Source organism: Rhinolophus sinicus, chromosome 14, assembly GCF_057876585.1.
Source record: "Rhinolophus sinicus isolate RSI-liver-muscle chromosome 14, RSI-T2T, whole genome shotgun sequence".
NCBI lineage: Eukaryota > Metazoa > Chordata > Mammalia > Chiroptera > Rhinolophidae > Rhinolophus > Rhinolophus sinicus.
Genome location: NC_142514.1, coordinates 37,932,417 through 37,950,079, shown reverse-complemented (window position 1 = coordinate 37,950,079; position 17,663 = coordinate 37,932,417). Strand labels below are relative to the sequence as shown.

The 17,663-nt window shown below is 54.0% G+C and overlaps 1 protein-coding gene across 10 annotated transcripts in view; it reads left to right on the top strand.

Moving 5' to 3' along the window:
- The window catches only part of LRP8 (LDL receptor related protein 8), a 73,004-nt gene that overhangs the window by 30,528 nt on the left and 24,813 nt on the right, over positions 1 to 17,663 (top strand). For 3 of the 10 annotated variants that reach the window (XM_074334742.2, XM_019742775.3, XM_088791151.1), the window contains exons 3-7: positions 2,781 to 2,903; positions 10,505 to 10,633; positions 13,788 to 14,171; positions 15,106 to 15,228; positions 16,027 to 16,149. In XM_074334742.2, the coding sequence (XP_074190843.2) occupies positions 2,781 to 2,903; positions 10,505 to 10,633; positions 13,788 to 14,171; positions 15,106 to 15,228; positions 16,027 to 16,149 (882 nt within the window). The remainder of the gene's footprint in view (positions 1 to 2,780; positions 2,904 to 10,504; positions 10,634 to 13,787; positions 14,172 to 15,105; positions 15,229 to 16,026; positions 16,150 to 17,663) is intronic. The other 7 variants (XM_074334743.2, XM_074334744.2, XM_074334746.2 and 4 more) reach the window with 3 other exon arrangements.

Below are 17,663 nucleotides of genomic sequence, written 5' to 3'. Positions count from 1 at the left end.
AGATTATGATGTCGCAGACCCTGGATGACTATGTACTGCTCCTGGACTGTGGAGTACAGGGACTCACAGAGGTCGGCATTGTCCAAGGGGCGACTAGCATGAAGGGACATGAATCGCTGGAAACAGAGCCACGGCGTTGAGCCCAGCTGGGGAATCACCCTGGGAGCTGGAGCCATGGCTGCCAAGGCCAGGAGAGTGGGAGCTGGCATGGCTTGCTCTGACTGCCTCGAAAGACTGCCCAGCCCTCATCTCTTGGCAGGGCTGATGTAGCCTCGTGATGCGAGGCTGTCGGTCTCATTAAACTGAACAACCCAGCACTGGGATGCTTACTCTGATCACCCAGGAAAGCCTTTTGCCTTTTGTCCTGTGTCAGTGCTGCATGGGAAAGCCACCATCCCCACTTGCCCAGAAAGGGAAGGAACGTGCCCTGAGCTACCCAGCAAGGAGGTGGCCATGCCAGGACTCAGTCTCAACTCTGACTCCAAATCCTTCCACGTAGTTATTACACTTCAGACATGGCCCATCAAGTCCCAAACCTGAAAATGGCTATGCTGCTTCAGTTTCCCCAGGGCAGTCCATGAGGAGAGCACAAATTTTCAGAGGGCCAGGTTAATTTTGCTGCACACTCGGCACATTCAGAGGAAACACCTCATGCAAGTATTTCTGGGCTGTGGCTGATCTGCCCCATTGCCATGTCCTATGGCCCCTGGGATCTAGTCACCCTGCGTTTGCCTTTCTGAGGTGCTTATTCTTAGCCTGGCATTGCTAAGGTGGCTGAGGGCCTTAGTGGAGGGAGCCTAAGCTTTGGCAGCTGCCCCATGGAATTAAAATCCCACTTCTGCTACCTACACCCTCACCTCTTTGAGCCTTAATTTCTTCTTCTATAAAATGGGGTTAATAGCAGCTACCAGGGGCATCTTTGTGAGGTCAAATCGTGGCCCTGTTCCGCCCCTAGATGTGACCTTGGGCATGCAACTTAACACCCCTGGGCCTGGATTCTCCCATGTGTCAAGTGAGGACATCATGGGCCCTTTTTTGTGGGGTTTCCTGGTAAAGCACCTAGCACAGAGACTGACACACAGGATATATGTGGAGAATGTTAGAACAGGAAAAACAAAACACTGGAATATTCGTTTGTTTTTTGGATGCTGAGCTTCTGGTGGAGGGAACACTGGTACTCATGTTAAGAAATGCCCCAGGTGCTGGTTCCTAACCGTAGTTACTTTCAGATGATTGTGGGTCATGATTTAGCAAAAGGCAGTATTGGTATCTATTACCTGCAATGACTCCTTGGCACAGGACTCAGGGAGCGGCTGCTTAGGACCCGGGACTGGGAGTCAGGAAAGCTGGTTCTGATCTCTGCCTGGCTGTTTCCCTGGGCCAGCCCCTTTCCCTCTCTGGGCCTCAGGCTCCCCATCCGTAGGTGGGTTCTGATTCCTCTGGTTTCTTCTACCCCTGCACAGACAGAGGTATTCTTCTAAGGAAAGTGTGAAGAAAACTTAGAATGCAGAAAAGAGACCCAGTGTCTGTCCCCAAGTCCCTGCCAGGCTGCTGAGGGCAGGGGGAGCAGTCACCAGGCAGCCAGAGGGCCTGTGGGAGGATATCCATAATCCTAGGCTGGACACTGGGAAGGAGCTTCTAGGGAGAGGGGAGCCCTGGCTCCGGAGGTGTGAGCAGAGGTTGGGCTGCTGTTTCCATTGGGTTCCGTGCCCCCACTGAGAGCTACCCTGAGTTGGGTCTGGTGCTGAATGTGACCCAGTCCCTACACTGGAGGAGTGTCAGGCCCATGGAGGGGCAGGGAGGGGAGCAAACCATGCTGGTCCCTGCGTTCCTGTTCTAGTTCTGCTACCAACTGTGAGATCTCAGCCTGCTACATACACCCCCTGGGAGGGAACAGAACTCCCCTTTTGCTTGGCTGCTAATTAAGACTCAAACTGTAAAAACAGCAATAGCTGCTACCTACCAAGTATCTGCTGTGACAGGATGTCTGCTGCATGTTCTTCAGAACATTATCACTTCTTGTTGCTCCTCCTCAGAGCCCTTTGTTTCCTTCTTCCCATTATAGAGATAAGAAAACAGAGGCTCAGAGGTTAAGTAACAACCCCAAGGTCAGATAGAAAGAGGCAGAGCTGGGATTCAAACCGCCCGTGTGGAGGCCAACCGCTCCAGACTGGAAGCGCCTTGGAAGCAGAGACTGATTTGGGTGTCTTGCCCAGTAGATTCTCTTTCTACCACTCTGACCAGATGATACCTCATAAATCTTGTCACAAAGTAATCATTTGCTTTTATGATTTATTGTCACCAGCTTACAGAAGGGGCCTTGACTGTAGTCTAGTTGCGAGGAGCAGGACAGGCATGTAAAGGGACTGCACACTGGCTGAAGGGGCTAAAGCAGCTGCCATAGGCGATCAGGGAAGGCTTCCTAGAGGCCGTGACAATGGAACTGGACTTTGCAGGCAGAGAGAGGTATGACAGGGGAACAGGCATTCTCTTGGTGGATAGATCCTGCCACTCTCATGGGACTTGTGCTCTGGACTTGCAGGGCAGGACCAAGTGTCACCTGTCTCCACCTGGTGCTCTGTAACACCAGGTGGAGATAGGTGACACCTGAGTGAACAAGCCTTTCTCTCCTGCCCTCTCCTTCTGGTCGGTGGTGCACCCTATGGCCTTGTGGGGCTATGGGAGGTCACGTGGTCCAGCATGCTCTGGTCACCCCATAGTCGTCTGACTATCCTAGAACAGCCTTGTATGCCCCTCACACTCTTCTTTTTACCCCACAGCCAAGAAGACCTGTATGGACAGCGACTTCACCTGTGACAATGGCCACTGCATCCCGGAGCGGTGGAAGTGTGATGGCGAGGAGGAGTGTTCTGACGGCTCTGATGAGTTCGAGGCCACTTGCAGTGAGTCCTGCCCCTCTGGCTGGGGTGGGGGGCCTTGCTCTGGGCCTTGGTTTCCTCATCAGATCTTCCTTGTTCAGAGGTTGGGAGGCTCACGTGAGGTGATCTGTCGAACACAACCCCAGATTCGCTTTGTGCTGCACCCTCAGGAGCTCCTGGCAAACAGTCAGGTGACTCTAGTAGCTGGTGACCTGTTTCTGGGCTTTCTTCACAGCCCTCTTGCACATTGGGCCCTGTTCCTGTATTACCAGGAGCTAGAGACAGCCCCTTTGAGCCCTCGGCCCAGAAGTAGCCATAGCACATCCTCCAGGCCTCCCCTCAGCCTCCCTCACTATTTATTTTTGAGGATTCTAATCATAATTCTAATAGTACTAATGGCAGCTGGTGCTTATGAAACGTACTGTGTGCCAGGCACTGCTAAGCTCTTTGTATACATTAATTCATCTTATCCCCATAGTGGTCTCATAAGGCAGGTACCGTCACTTTCTGAATTTGGCAAAGGAGGACACCCCAGGCTCAGAGAGGTTGTGTGACTTGCCCAAGGCCACCCAGCCAGTTTTTGAGGCCTCAGCTCTTTCCTCTGCCCTGGACAGGCTGAGCCCAGGAGCCCCAGCCTCCATGGCAGGTTGGGTGGCAGCAGAGGCAGCCAGGGGTGAGGCGGAAGAAGAGCTGGAAGGCCGTAGCCAAGCCCCAAGCCCACCTCCCACCCTCAGGGCTTTATCTCTCTGATTTCTTTTCCAGGCCCTAATCCTCAAAGCAAACTTACACCCTGCAGGTCATTCTGTGACATTTGTTAAATTAAAAAGGAGATGAGAAGGGGGTGGGGAAGGACCCAGTGGTCTTAGGGGCAGAGCTTTAGCAGAGTGAGCCTGAGACAAAAGGCAGCGGGGAGGGGAAGGAGGGGGACCACGTGGGGGCTGGTGGGGCTGGTGGGGCTGGTGAGGACCTTCGAGTCACAGTCCCAGGTCCTCCACAGGGGTCATGGTCACCCCAGAGGCAGAAGCAGGGACAATGGAGGCCAGAGTCCCATCTAGTCCCATCTAGGGCTGCGGCTGGTGATAACTGGGTTTCCTTGTCGCCTAGCAACAGAGCTACCAGTCTCTGCATGAGAGAAAGAGAAAGGGGGGTGGAGGGGGTGGAGAGAGAGAGAGAGAGAGAGAGAGAGCAAGAGTGCAAGAGCGACCCCTGCCTGAGACAGGCCCCCCCATTGTTTCCTTGTACAGCTTGCTGCCCTGATGTTCCTGCTATGCCACAGGCCCCATGCTTTCCTCACCCCACCAAGTAGCCAAACCCAGTACCGTCCTGGAAGTGCCTGCGCAGGGCACAGCTAGCTTCCAAAGGAAAAAAGCCTGGCCACACCCACTGTGACTCTCATCCTCATGGCAACCTTGGGAGGGGGGTGGATCCCCATTTAGAGAGAAGAAAACTGAGGCTGGGACAGGTTTGGCCACTTACCCAAGGCTACCCAGCTAACAAGGGGCAGAGTATGTACAGCTGGGTGTGTGCTTTTGGGGAAGAGAGCTGTGGCCATAGGGGCTTTTCCACCATTGCAGTCAGTCAGCTCGGCCATCCAGGATCCACTCTAGCAGTTACCCTAGATGCCCACTGGGGGCAGAAAAGGAGGGGAGGGGAGCTCATCATGATTATTATTGGGGTCTGTTCTGCTGCCTAAGAGCTGCGCTTTCCCTTCTCCCTACATCGCTTTGTATTGGTGTCCCTTTTCATCTAACTCCTGTCCCCACCCCACCAGGGCACTGCCCCACCCCTTGGGCTGCCTCCCTTCCCCACCTGCTCCTCTCCCTTATCCTCCCTCTCTCAGCCTCTGCGCTCCCTACCCTGTATTCCCGTCTTTCTCTCTTTTGCCCATCCAGCACTTGCTGCCTTCCCATCCTTGGGGCTGTGCAGGGGCCCTCTGGCCTCACCCGTCCTGCCTCCCAGGCCCACTTTTTGCCCAGCTCTGCGGCACTGTTATTTGACATCCAAGTAACTGGAGGCCTAGAGAAGTTGAGGGCCTTGCTTCCAAGACACACAGGTTGTTCCTCACTAGTCTGCCTTCCATGACAACAGACAGGCTCCACAGGCTCTCTGAGGCTTGACAGAGCGCCCCATGGGAGCAGCAGCCAGCGAGGCACCCAGGCAGTCGGGAGGCCCAGCTTCTGCGCTCTCCCAGTGATTTGCTGGGGTCCTGCATACTGTCCTGCCTCAATCCGGGCCCGGTTTCTAACATTCCAGAATTCCAAAGACCATGATTCTAAGATTCCTGAACTCTTAGGATTCTGAGGCCCTCTTTCTCCCTTGCCTGTGCCCAGCTGGGCCCAGGCCAGAGGCGGGCAAAGCCTGTGGGTGGGGAGGATTGCCTGAAGGAGGTTGGCTAGGGTGGGACCGTGAGGGTTCAGCAGAATTGGGGGCAGCAAGACTTGGTATCAGGCTTGCTCACAGCTTCCTGACTGAATGGGAACCCAGCAGCCAACCCGCTGTCCATTTAATTGGCATTGCCATAGCAACCTTCACAGCCTACCAGGTTTCTGGGGATTGTGCCAGTTCCCGGGATAGAGCCCCCTCCCCACCTTCAAAGAAAGATTATAGGCAGTAGTGAAGTGTAGTGGATTTGGTGTTTGATATATTTGGGTTCAGGTCCTTTAACCTGTAAGACCTCGGGCAAGTTGCCCAATCTCCCCAAGTCTCAGTTTATTCATCTGTAAAATGGGGTCATGGTACCTGCCTTATAGAGGATGTGAGGATCAAATGAAAAAAATGCACGCAAAGTGTCAGTGCTGGACTAATTGGCAGTGTTATCTTTATTATTGTATTTTGACGCCAGGCCCTCTCCTGGACATACAACAATTAAACATCTTCGAATAGTATAAGTAAGGGGGCTTGCATCGGGGAGGAAAGGGATTTGGGAACAGGTCCTTATTCTGTGTTCCCGCACTGTGTTATCTGCCCCTAGCTGGCTAGGGTTTCTCCCAAATCTGTTTCCTTGTGGTTCTGAATTCTGTGCCTATCAACAATTGCCTGGAGTCACGTAGGAAAGCCCGGGACATTTGCCTAATGCAAGTAGCATTTCAGCTCTAATTATAGCTCACTTGATTGGGGACAGCTTCTGACCCACCTTCAGGCATCTGTTGGGAGGGGGTGGATGGGGAGATTGGTTCAAGGTAAATGAGTTACAATTCTGAGTGCTGGTTATTGAAAATGGGGTTTTATGTATTCATGTGTCTTAGAACCTTTCCACCGGGAAAAGAACCTCACTGATAAACCAAGTGCACCTTCCTATTATAGGCCAGGAAGTGGATGAAAGCCCAGAGATTTTCTGAGATCACCTACCAGGTTAGGGGCTGACGCAGGTATAAGTATTCTACCTGGCTCTGTGTGAAGGAGCTTGGTGTAACTGCCCCCTTTTGCACGGTGGATGTCCTTCCTGGGGCAGCAGCTTGCTCTGGTGTCCTTGGAGTTGGCAGTCGCCATTGGGAGGTTATCGGCCCCTACGCATCACGTGACCTGACACTGTAGATGTGCGCGCTCAATAAGGAGCTGTCAAGCACTTTCATTCTTTTATTCAACAGACATTTCCCTTTTTATTAATTTGTGAACTTATGAATTAGAGTAAGTACCCATGGGTTTGGATTTCTGGGGCAGGATTCTCTGGAAATTTCTCAATGCCTGCAGCCACTCCAGGATACAGTGTCAGGTCCTTGCCTTCTGTGCAGGATACCTGATGGAGATAGTGGGTTCTTCATCCTGCCTGTCAGAGCCTGAGGATACCTGGACAGCAGACCCCAAGCATCCCTTGGGCATCTATCTGAGAGAGAGAGAGAGAGAGAGAGAGAGAGAGAGAGAGAGAGAGAGAGAGAGAGAGAGGTGTTCCGGGGTAGGGGCTGCTTCGTGGAGAGCGCTGCTTCACGGTGGGCCATGTGGACCATGATAATATAAATAAATCCCCAGGGGTGAGACCAAGGCTCTCCCAAGCCTTTGCATTTGTATTTCATGAAATAAAACAAGGGCAATTATTTCCTGAGCTCCGAGTTCATTCCAGGCCCAGAGTGTAGGGATTTCCATATGTTTCCCCATTTAAACCACCCACCAAATCTAGGAGATTATGTAACCCCATTTTCAGATGAAGAGAACCCGGTGCGGAGAGGTTAAGTGACTTGCCAAAGGACCTCTGTGTTAGTAAATGAGATTTGGACCCAGGTCTGTCTGACTCCACAACCCACGTCTCCTGCATCATGCTGCCCGGGGCCTTTGGCTTCAGTCTTTCCGAAAGGAGACATCAGACTGCCGTCTGCCATCTTGCAGACCCTGCCTGAGCAGAGGCTCAGTGAGCCTCCTTCCTCCAGTGACCCCTGTGGATCTCAGAGATGCCACAGAGACTGAGGGGTGGGCGGGGGGCAAGTGACACCAGCCTGCTTTTCTCATGTACGATGGTTAAGTGCAATAAGTCAAGCAGTGCATTCGGAGTCGAGACCTGGGATGGTCTCTGCTCCTCACTGCAAGGCTTTGAGCAAATGACTTACCGTCTCTCGGCTTTGCTCTCCTCGTCGGTAAAATGAAGGTAATGGTAGTACCCACCTCCTAAGAAGATACTGCATGTCAACACTTACCCAGACCAACTTCCCAGGGCTAAGCCTGTGAGCCCGGAGAGCGAGGTTCTCATCCTGGCTTTGGGGATGAGCTGCATCACAACGGAGACACTGAGGTTCCAGGAGAGCTAGGCAGATGGAACCCCCAGGATCCAGTAGCCTCGCTAGGTCCCTTCCCTTCTCTGGGCCTCGGTCTCCTGTCACTGCAGTGGCTGCACCTCGATGTCACCTCCGAGGACTCTCGTGTCCTGGCATTCCAAGACTGCCCTGGCTCTTTGAGGGCAAGAGGGCTGCTGTCAGGCATTTCTGAATCCTCGAGCGCTTGTAATTAGAGCTGTCTATTTAAGGACACAGCAAATGTCTTATTAATTATAAAGAAAGGAAGTAGACGGATTGTTTAATCATTGTCCTTGCTGAAAGGTTATGCAATTAACTGTATAAATATTCATTAAAAGTTCAAGCAGCTGCCTGCTGGACTAGGCTCTGCAGAACGAGACCCCAGGAGGTGGTACAGGCAGTCAAGAGACATTTCAGTCACCTGGGCTTTTGAGTGGAGAGTTTGGGACTGGCTCTGGACCACTTCTCCACCCATAGGAGCACGTGGAGTTTGATGGCAAGGACAGGGCTCTAATCAGAGGAGCTTGGACTCTGCCTCTCACTGCTGTGCATCTTCAGGCCATTACTTGGTCTCTCTGAATCTCAGTTTCCTCATCTGCAAAATGGATGAGGGACGGCTTCCCTGCTCCACTCCAGGGGTGCCGCTGACATGATCTTTGTGAATGGTACCCCTGGAGTTTGCACTCATAGCCTGAGGGCCTGTTTACCTGGCAGGGTGAAGGTTAAGAGTGAAATAGGAAAATATCAAATCCTCAGCGTGAAGCAGCCTGATACACTGTAGGTGTTCAATAAATATGGCTTCCTTTCAACTCCCCTGTGAGGTTGTTTCCTGAGCCTGGCTTGGGGGTATATGGTCATCTTGTCCCTCCATCCCACTGTTCTCTCAGGGGCTTGCAAACAGGCAGAACACTGATATCCCTTTTTGTGGAGTGAATTTAAAAGAGATGAAATAGCCTATAAGTTTTGGACTTGCAGAATGATAACCTGGGGGGTATCAAATGGGAATCACTGGGGGTAGGGGGAGTTACTAAAATGCAGATACCTGGGCTCTGCCCCTGAAGTCTGGATTCAGTCTATTATGACTGGGTCCAGGAACCTGCACTTCTAATAGCCCCCACACCCCCACCCCTTAGTCAGGACTCTGAGAAACTTTAGTTGGCTTAAGCTCCCTTGTGTTCTGGTGGGCCCAGAAGGGGAAGTGCTTACGGAGCTCCCACAGCATGTTGATGACAGAGGTACCCTGGAAGGGCCCCACCTCCCAGCTCCCAGGCCTTCACCACCCTCTATTGCAGCCCCGAGGTGGCCTTTATAAAAGGTCTTTGAGTGTTAGTACTTTCCAGAATTCCACCAGACAGTTATTTATAAGGGGACATTTTTGTAAAATGAATCCTGTGAATTCCGTATTCCAATGGGTTGCCTTCTATTTCATTAAATGTATTCTTGGGGATAACTTTGGGGTCCCCATTTGAGTCTAAGGAACTCCTCTCCTATGGCACAGTAGTGTTTGGAGGCCTGGACTCAGGCGTCTGTCCCCCACCAGGTCTTGTCTGTGTCTTTTTCTCCATCTCTTGGGGCCTCTCATCCCAGCTATGGAAGTAAGAGGAAAGCAAATGGGTCTGAGATCGAAAAGAACTGTGGGTCAGGCAACGGTAACCCGCTGCCTCTGGGTGCAGTGCACGGTGCCCAATCTCTGGTATCAGCCATAACCGACTCTGAGTCCTCGCTCCATTCTTAACACCGTGTCTGGTGCACAGCAAGCAGTGCTCGGTAGATACTCACTAAGAGAATAAACCAGTCCTTGTCTGTCACATGTGGAGAATAATAGTAAGTATCATTAGTGTGCACTGGGCTGGGTGTTCTCCTAAGTGCTTTCCCGACATTAACTTCGTCATCATAGCAATCCTATGAGATAGGGAATAGTATTAGCCCCGCTTTTTTGGCACAGAGATAAGGACTGTTGGCCATGGTAGATAGTCAGTGAATGACCAAGCTAGGACTTGAACCGAGGCAGCCAGGCCCCAGAGCCCATGTCCTTGACCTCCATGCTGGAGGTCATCTTGCTGGGTTATTGTGAAGACTAAGACCGTGCCTGGCACATCCTAGAGACCACAGAGTTTGGGCCTTCTGTACACCCTGAAAGGCAGTCAGGAGCCAGCCATCAAGGTCTGAGATGTGTCTGGCTTAGTTGGGTCTGTCACGTGGGTCACTCGGGGTGAGAGCCATCCCCAGCCCTGATCAGGGTTCTCATTCTTTCTTCCAAATTGAGAATCAACCCTGGGGCTTCGGGCTCCTGACTGAGTCAGCCTCTGATTGCGGCTGCAGTAATTATAGCGATGAGGTCCCGCGGGGCCCTGCCACGCGGCAGCTGCTCTCAGCAGCAGGCTCAGCACTGTCACCAGGGGAGGGACTTGGAGGAGGTGCGTTGTACCTGGGCAGCTGTGGGGGCCTTAGTGAGCCTTTCAGATCCACAAGTTCAGATCGTGGAATCACTGATCTAGAAGGCAAACCAAGGCCCAAGGATACACAGGTGGGCAATGGCAGAGTTGCACACAGGGCATGGCAGCTCCATGTTGCTGGAGCTTAAAGGGGAGTTTTGGAGGGGAGGGAGGTAGAGCCGGTGAGGCAGGGAGGGGTTGGCCAGATCAAGGAGCGGCTTGAGTACCAGGGACCAGGAAGCCATGAAAGGGTGTTAGGCAGGGCAGCAGTGGAGTCAGATGTAGGATTTGGAAATTCTTAGGGGCAGGCAGGGGCTTCTTCTCGGATGAATAAACTGAGACATGGAACAGGGAGTCTCTGATAGATTCCCAGGGCCTCGGCAAGGTGACTGGGGACAGGCAGTAGCACTGGTTGGCGCCATGCCCTGTGTTCCCCTTGGCTAAGCCATGCACGTGTCTGTCTTCACAGCCAAGCAAGTGTGTCCTGCAGAGAAGCTGAGCTGTGGACCCACCAGCCACAAGTGTGTGCCCACCTCATGGCGCTGCGACGGGGAAAAGGACTGCGAGAGTGGAGCGGATGAGGCTGGCTGTGCCACCTGTGAGTCCGGGGTCAGAGCCCAGGTCTGCCCAGCATGGTCAGGCAGGCAGTTCCAGGGGACGTGGCCAGTGGAGAGGAAAGGGTGATGATGAGAACACTAGGAATGGCCAGGCACTTCGGAGTCATTTTCTTCTTTCATCTCACAACCACCTCACCAGCAGCCATTATCATTCCCATTTTATGGGTGAGGAAACTGAGGCTCAGACAAGTGAGGAAAAGTACCCAAGGCTGAGTGATGGAACTGAGATTCAAATTCAGGTCTGGACAGCAAAGCCCATGAGTTTTTCTTACCACGCCTGACATTTGCTCATCCATTCCATGTCTCTACTGATCTCCAAGAGAGGGCAGGGGGCCATAGCAAGAAATTCTGGTAGCCTGGGCCAGGGCACTGGCAGTGTTGGGGGGTGGGGAAGGGGAAAGATTCTTGAGGTGTGAAGCATGACTGTTTCTAAAATCTCAAATGTCACAAGGAGAGGAAGACATTCCCAGCAGCTTCGGCAGGGACAGATGGAAGTGGTCACTGGGGCAGTTCCACGTCACTGAGCTTCAAACACAGGATTATCTCCTTCCCAGGGAGCAGGCCAGCAGGTCTTGGGCCAGTGGGGATTGTGGCTGGGCCATGCTCATTTCAATTTGATGGGCACCTACTGTGTACCAGGCCTGGAGCCAGTATCTGGAAGGGACAAAGAGGCAAATCCTACACAGTCCTCCCTCTGGAAGCTTATGATTAATGGGGAGACAGACTGGCTGTCAATAATGAAGCTGCAAGGCCAGGCTGAGAAGTGTATGGGCGGTCACTGAGGAGCTTTGCCAGGCACTTGCCCACCACTGTCTTCCACCTCACTCCCTCCACCAGCCTCTGCATTTGCATCCTATCCATCCTTCCCAGCCGAGGGGAGATGCCATCTCCTCTGGAGGCTGCTGAGTCATAGCACTCTAAGATTCTAAGTCTGGAGTTTGGATGTGTCTGAAGCAGGAAGCCTCTGGGTATTGGGGGAGATCCTGGGTGGGGCCAGCAGTTTCATAGCCCTAGTGATGGCACTGGTTCGTTTCTTCAGCTGTGATAATTTTGTAGCGCCCCATCAGCCAATGAGAATCCTCTCCTTTCCTCATCCCCATAGCCAGGTGTTTCCTCTGTCATAAAGGCCATCAGCCACCATTACACAGGTGGGAATAGCTCTAACTAGGGCATGTTGTGGCAGGAAATTTCCTTGTTAGTTATAGGAGATGGGGTGTTAGAAGGTATTAGTGGGCATTTTCTCTACAGCTCCCAACCACCTGGGCAAAGGAAAAAGAATGCGCCCTTCTCTCGTCCTTCAGAGCTTCTTCCATGTGTGAATGCTGGGCGTGGGGTCTCTGGGCGTAGGCCTGAGAATAGAGATCTTAAAGTTGTTGCCACCTTGGAGAGAACTCAGTATAAAGAAGCACTTCCTCCCAGTACTCTGAACATAGTGAGTCCTCCCTTCCTGGACATGTACAAGTTGAGTCTGGACAGGAAGGAGGGGAGCTAATCTAGGCATCAGCTTAATCTTGAGGGGCAAACATCACAGGGTAGTGTGTACTTCTCCTACCGATGCCTCAAAATCCCAAAAGCCCAGAGGGGATAAAAATGCATCTGTCAGAAACTTGATACAACTGTCAGCAACACATGACATGAGCTGCCTACATTGTGAAACTCAAGACAGCATTTTATTTTATGTTCAATAACAATGGGAAAAAAAAAAAGACACTTTTCCATAAGAAAATAAGGACACAGACACTGGGCGCCCCCACGTGGAGAGATCTGGTGCTGCCACCTGCTCGTAACCGGTGTCCCCTGCCCCTGCATCCAAGCACGCATGCCCCACCTGAGCCCCGGGGCCTGTTCTTGGCCTATGTGTAAGGAATGAAAGGGGGAAGGAGGCAAGGAGGTCGCTGCTCTAGAAACAGCTTACACTCAGGAAGTGTACACTCCAGAAGAAAACCAGAAAGCCAAGCAGAGTCCAAGTTGGAAGGAAGAGCCCCAGACCTGAGTTCTGATTCCCTTGTCACCCTGGACTGACTGAGTAGCTCTGGGAAAATTGCTTCCCATTCTGGACCATAGTTTTCCCATATATAAACTGGAAGTTGGGTTGGTAATCTCTAAGGCCCTCCCAGCCTCTGAGCTCAGAGCAGCCCACCAGATGGGAAGCCGAGGGCCCCAGGCAGGGCTAGTGACCTTTGCCTTTAACTACTGAATATCCCTAAATTACTCCTCACACCTGGGCTAGTCCAGCATCCATCCATACCACACCCACTCACTGCAGGGAGCTCGGTGCCAGGCCCTCAGGGCAATGCTGGGTTAGAATCAGAGGCCATCTCCATGGCAGTTTTTGGGCATGGGGCAGACAGAGAAGGACATGAGACCCAGACCTGAGCATGATGTGAAGGGCACCCAATAGGAGAGTAAAGGTGGGAGGCTTCCCAAGCAGGGGGACATGCAGTGCATTATGAAAGAGGTGGAATTTGCCCTTGAAGGATGAGAACTCAGCATTGTAAAGTGTAAAGACAGTGGTGGGCAAGAGGTGTGTATCCCGCAGATAGAATAGCTTGAGCAAAGGCCCAGAGGTGGGAATCTGTGCAAATGGTCCTGTGTGACTGAAGCATGAGTGAGGTAAGTAATGGGACACAGCAATGGCTCCATGCCAGTGGCCTTGAATGCCAGGACAGGGCACTTAGATGGGATAGTTCAGGCAAATGGGGGGCGGGGTGCTGAGCGGTGCTTCTATGCTGTAAGGAAATAGCTCCAGACCTTATTCCCTGAAAGGGTCAGTGTCATGTTACCTATGATTTCTTGGAGCATCACAAAGTTCTGCAAGACAGACAGCACTCTGCAGCTTTAGAGACTTCTAGTGCCACCATTCTGTTGACAGAGGACTGGAATTACCACTCCCAGTGAGGCTGGGGAGGCTCAGGGAGGGCAACTGTGTTGCCCAATGTCACCCTGCACGACCCTGGCAGGCCTGGATTGTAAGCTCCCTTTGCTGTCCCTGAGGGCATGTCCACCAATCGGGTCCCCAGGAGGGCTCATTCTGGCCCAGAGGTGCGAGTCAGGGCCCCTGTAGCAGGACCAGCGAGCGGGCAGGGTCTCCGCAGGTGGGGTCCGGCTGGCCGACTGGCTCTCTGTCCTGCGCAGTGTGCGCCCCGCACGAGTTCCAGTGCAGCAACCGCTCTTGCCTGGCCGCCGTGTTCGTGTGCGACGGCGACGACGACTGCGGCGACGGCAGCGACGAGCGCGGTTGTGCCGACCCGGCCTGTGGGCCCCGCGAGTTCCGCTGCGGCGGCGACAGCGGCGCCTGCATCCCCGAGCGCTGGGTCTGCGACCGCCAGTTCGACTGCGAGGACCGCTCAGACGAGGCGGCCGAGCTGTGCGGCCGCGCGGTCCTGGGGGCCACGTCCGCGCCCGCCGCCTGCGCCGCCACCGCCCAGTTCGCCTGCCGCAGCGGCGAGTGCGTGCACCTGGGCTGGCGCTGCGACGGTGACCATGACTGCAAGGACAAGTCGGACGAGGCCGACTGCCGTAAGCCCCGCCCCTCCATAGCGCCCCGCCCCTCGGCCCTCAGCCCCTGGCTGCCGGGCTGCGGATGCGCCGTGCCACCGCCGGGCGCACCTTCCTTTACTCGCCTGTTGGTATTACCCTATTTTACTGTGGCGAAGACCCACTTCCGGGAAAAGTAAAATGACTTGTTTGAGGTCACATGGCTACTAAGCTACAGAGCTCAGGTCTAACTCCAGAGGTTATGGGTACCTGTGTCCTTCGATGATGCCCCGCCCCCCACCCCTGCCTTTCCCAGTCACTCACTGGTTCTAACCTGGAGACCTTGGTACACTCAGGAACGCCTCACACCCTCCCTACCTGCTGTGCCGGCTCATCCTTCAAGGCCTCCCCCCAGAGTCCTTGAGCTTCCCAGCTGGGCAGCGTCTCTCCCCCAGGCTCCTGCGGGTCCCCAAGCCGCCCTCTCTTTCAGCACATTCCACACTGCGATGCCATCCTCTGTTCATTCCTCAGCCCCCTTGGGCACCCTTGAGCTCCTAAATGGCAGGCTCTTAGCAGTCTCTGGGTTCCCATGCCTGGCACAGCGCCTGGCACACAGCGGGTGCTCAGGAAGGGTCATTCAGTCATGAGCACCAAGACTCAAAAGAAAGCCATGTGTGCGTTCTGGAGGAGTGGCCCAGGGGAGAGACGGTGGATGGGGAAACAAAAGACCTGAGTTTTAGTCCTGGCTCTGCCAGCCAAAGTACTGTGTGACCCTGGGTGAGGCCTTCCCCCTCTCTGAGCTTCAGTCTCCCCATCTGTACACTGCAAGTGCCTTGGTCAGGTGTCCTTTGAGTACTCCCATGCTCAGCCACTGGTTCTGTTCTTACCAGGGGTGGATCTGGGGTGGGGGTGGGGGAGGAGTGTTGTCCCAACACCACGTTGGCCCTGACCCTTTTCCCTTGCCTTCTCCTGGCAGCGCTGGGGACCTGCCCTGGAGACGAGTTCCAGTGTGGGGATGGGACCTGTGTCCCTGCCATCAAGCGCTGCAACCAGGAACAGGACTGTCCAGATGGGAGCGATGAAGCTGGCTGCCTCCAGGGTGCGTGTGGTTGGAAGCACAGGGGCAGTGTCCTCTGAGAACAGCTCTGAGCTTGCCCCTGGCTCCGGAGAGAGCAGAGTTGGGAGCTGCTTCCCCTCGGTCCCTGAGATGCATCTCCCCCAGAGCATCATTTCCCCTAAATCACCCAGAGCCCCTCCCTGGGGTCCTAGTGGCACCAGAACTAGATTTTTAAGGACTTTGCAAAAACTGTAAGAAGACTAGGGGACATGAAAGGGCACTGCAGGAAGTTCTGCCTCCACCATTTGTCCATGTCCAAGGCTCCAAGTGGCTTCCCTCACTAGTTCCCAGGCTGAGCAGATTTTCAGATGACTCTTCTGAGGGGGTCATCACTCACTCCCTGCAAGAGCAGAGACCCTGACCGACTGGTCATCTGGGAAAATGGATAAAGGGTTGGGTGGTGAGGCAGTCTCCCCCATTCAGGACTCCCCTATCCAGGAGATGGTCAGTTCAGACCCCAGGGTCTCTGTAGATCTACTGTTTTTCCCTCTGTGAGCTCCGGTACCACCAGATCAGATACAGACCCCCCCAGCCCTGCCCAGCTAGATGATTCTTGGGCATCCTTACCATCCCTGGAGTCCTAATTATCCCTGGGGTCCTTCCTTCTGTGAGCAGAGCTCTCACCAGCCCTGCATTCAGCTGTCTGTCCTGGGCCACCCTCTAGAGACCAGTGGGAACTGGGGCTGGGGCTGGAGCTCTGCTGACCTCCCATGGGCCCAGCCCAGCCCTCCCTGCTAAAGGTCTCACAGGTGCTGTCCACTCTCTTATCCGGCCCGACAGAGTCCACATGTGAGGGTCCCCGCAGATTTCAGTGTAAGAGTGGAGAGTGCGTGGACGGCGGGAAAGTGTGTGATGCCCAGAGGGACTGCCGGGATTGGTCGGATGAGCCTCTGAAAGAGTGTGGTACAGTACCTTCTGCTGGACTGACCCTCCTTCCATGCCCCCTCCTGGCAGCCTGCTCGAGGCCCTTGCCTGCCCCTTGGCACGTGTTCTGACCCTCTCTGGACTCTCGTGCTGTCCTGTGGCCTCATACCAGGCTCTTTGCTTTTGGAGCCTCTCATTCTGCATCTGTACAAATCTAGGCCTTTCCTTTCCAGCCCAAATGCTCAAAACTTACGCTTCCTCTCACAAACCCAGCCTCTCCTCCTCACTCCTTCCACAGTCAGATCTCTGAGTGTGTGCTCACTCTGGAACCTTCTCTCTTCGTCAGTTTCTGCCCTGCTGACCTAGCCAGGGCCCCTAGCCTCTGAGGCCTTCCACCCCCCGTAGGAGTCCCTGCAGAGGGAGAGGTGGGAACAGCAGACAGGTGGCCAACTGAGGCACATGCCAAGGCCACCTGGCTCAGGCCAGGCCTGGGTGAGGGGAGGACAGACCACGCAGCAGCGAGTGGCACCATCCCGAGCCCTAAGGAGCTCAGAATTTCTGGGAACCAGACTTATAGGCTGGACATGAGTGAGGAACAGAAGGAGGCAGCTGTCTTGATGGCTAGCGCTGTCAGGGTGGGCTCCAGGCTAGAAAGAACAGGAGAGTCTGGGCTGTATGTAGGTAGGGTAGGTATCGAAGAGAACATACAGGAAACCCAGTGTGGGCTCCAGGAAGGTTCATTTCTGAGGTCAGGGGTTTGGGTAGAGAATTCCTGGAAGGACAGAGCCTAAGTCAGACCCTCCCGCCCTCCCTCCCTGGCAGACCCGTTTTCACCCAGCACCTCTCCTCCTGGGCCCTTAGAGGAGTTTCATTCTCTGGAGCTCCCTAGGAACAGCATGTTTCTGTCTCTGTTGGAGATTTAAAGATTGAGTTTGAAAGGAAGAGTAACAACTGGGTGAGTGAAGGTCATTCGGCCTGCACCTGGGCTTGCAGGTGACAGACCCCTCCCCGTCACCCTCACAAAGGCCCTGCCAAGAAAATCCCAGAAGAAAGAACCTATGGAGAAGAAGGTACGGAAGCAGGAACACTGAGCCTAGCCCCCCATCCTGCCCAGACTTGGAGTTAGCCAGGGACTGCTAACCTACTGAACTCTCTTCTCTCTCGTCTTCTGCATGGTATACCAAAGAGAAGTATGTGTGCATGTGTTTGTGTCTCTGTGCTGGTGACAGGCCCGAATCTGTATCCATGGCTCCTTCTCTGAGGAAGGCAAAGGAATTGCATCATTTGTCTCTGTGTGTGTTCTCACGTCTGTGTGAATGCGTCTGTGGATTCCGTGGGCCGTCTGTGTCTCTGCACGTCAGCTGGTGTGTGTGTGCATGCAGGTGTGCGCATGTGCAGGGGAAAGTGACACTGCCCCTTCCCTCCGCGGGGGACCTCATAATGCTGCTCATACCTCTCTGGACCACTTGCTCCTCTCCTCGCCTGCAGGCCCCCAGCAGAATCACCTCCAAGCAACAGAGAATTGGGAAGGCCCAGAGACGCCCCTTCAGCCT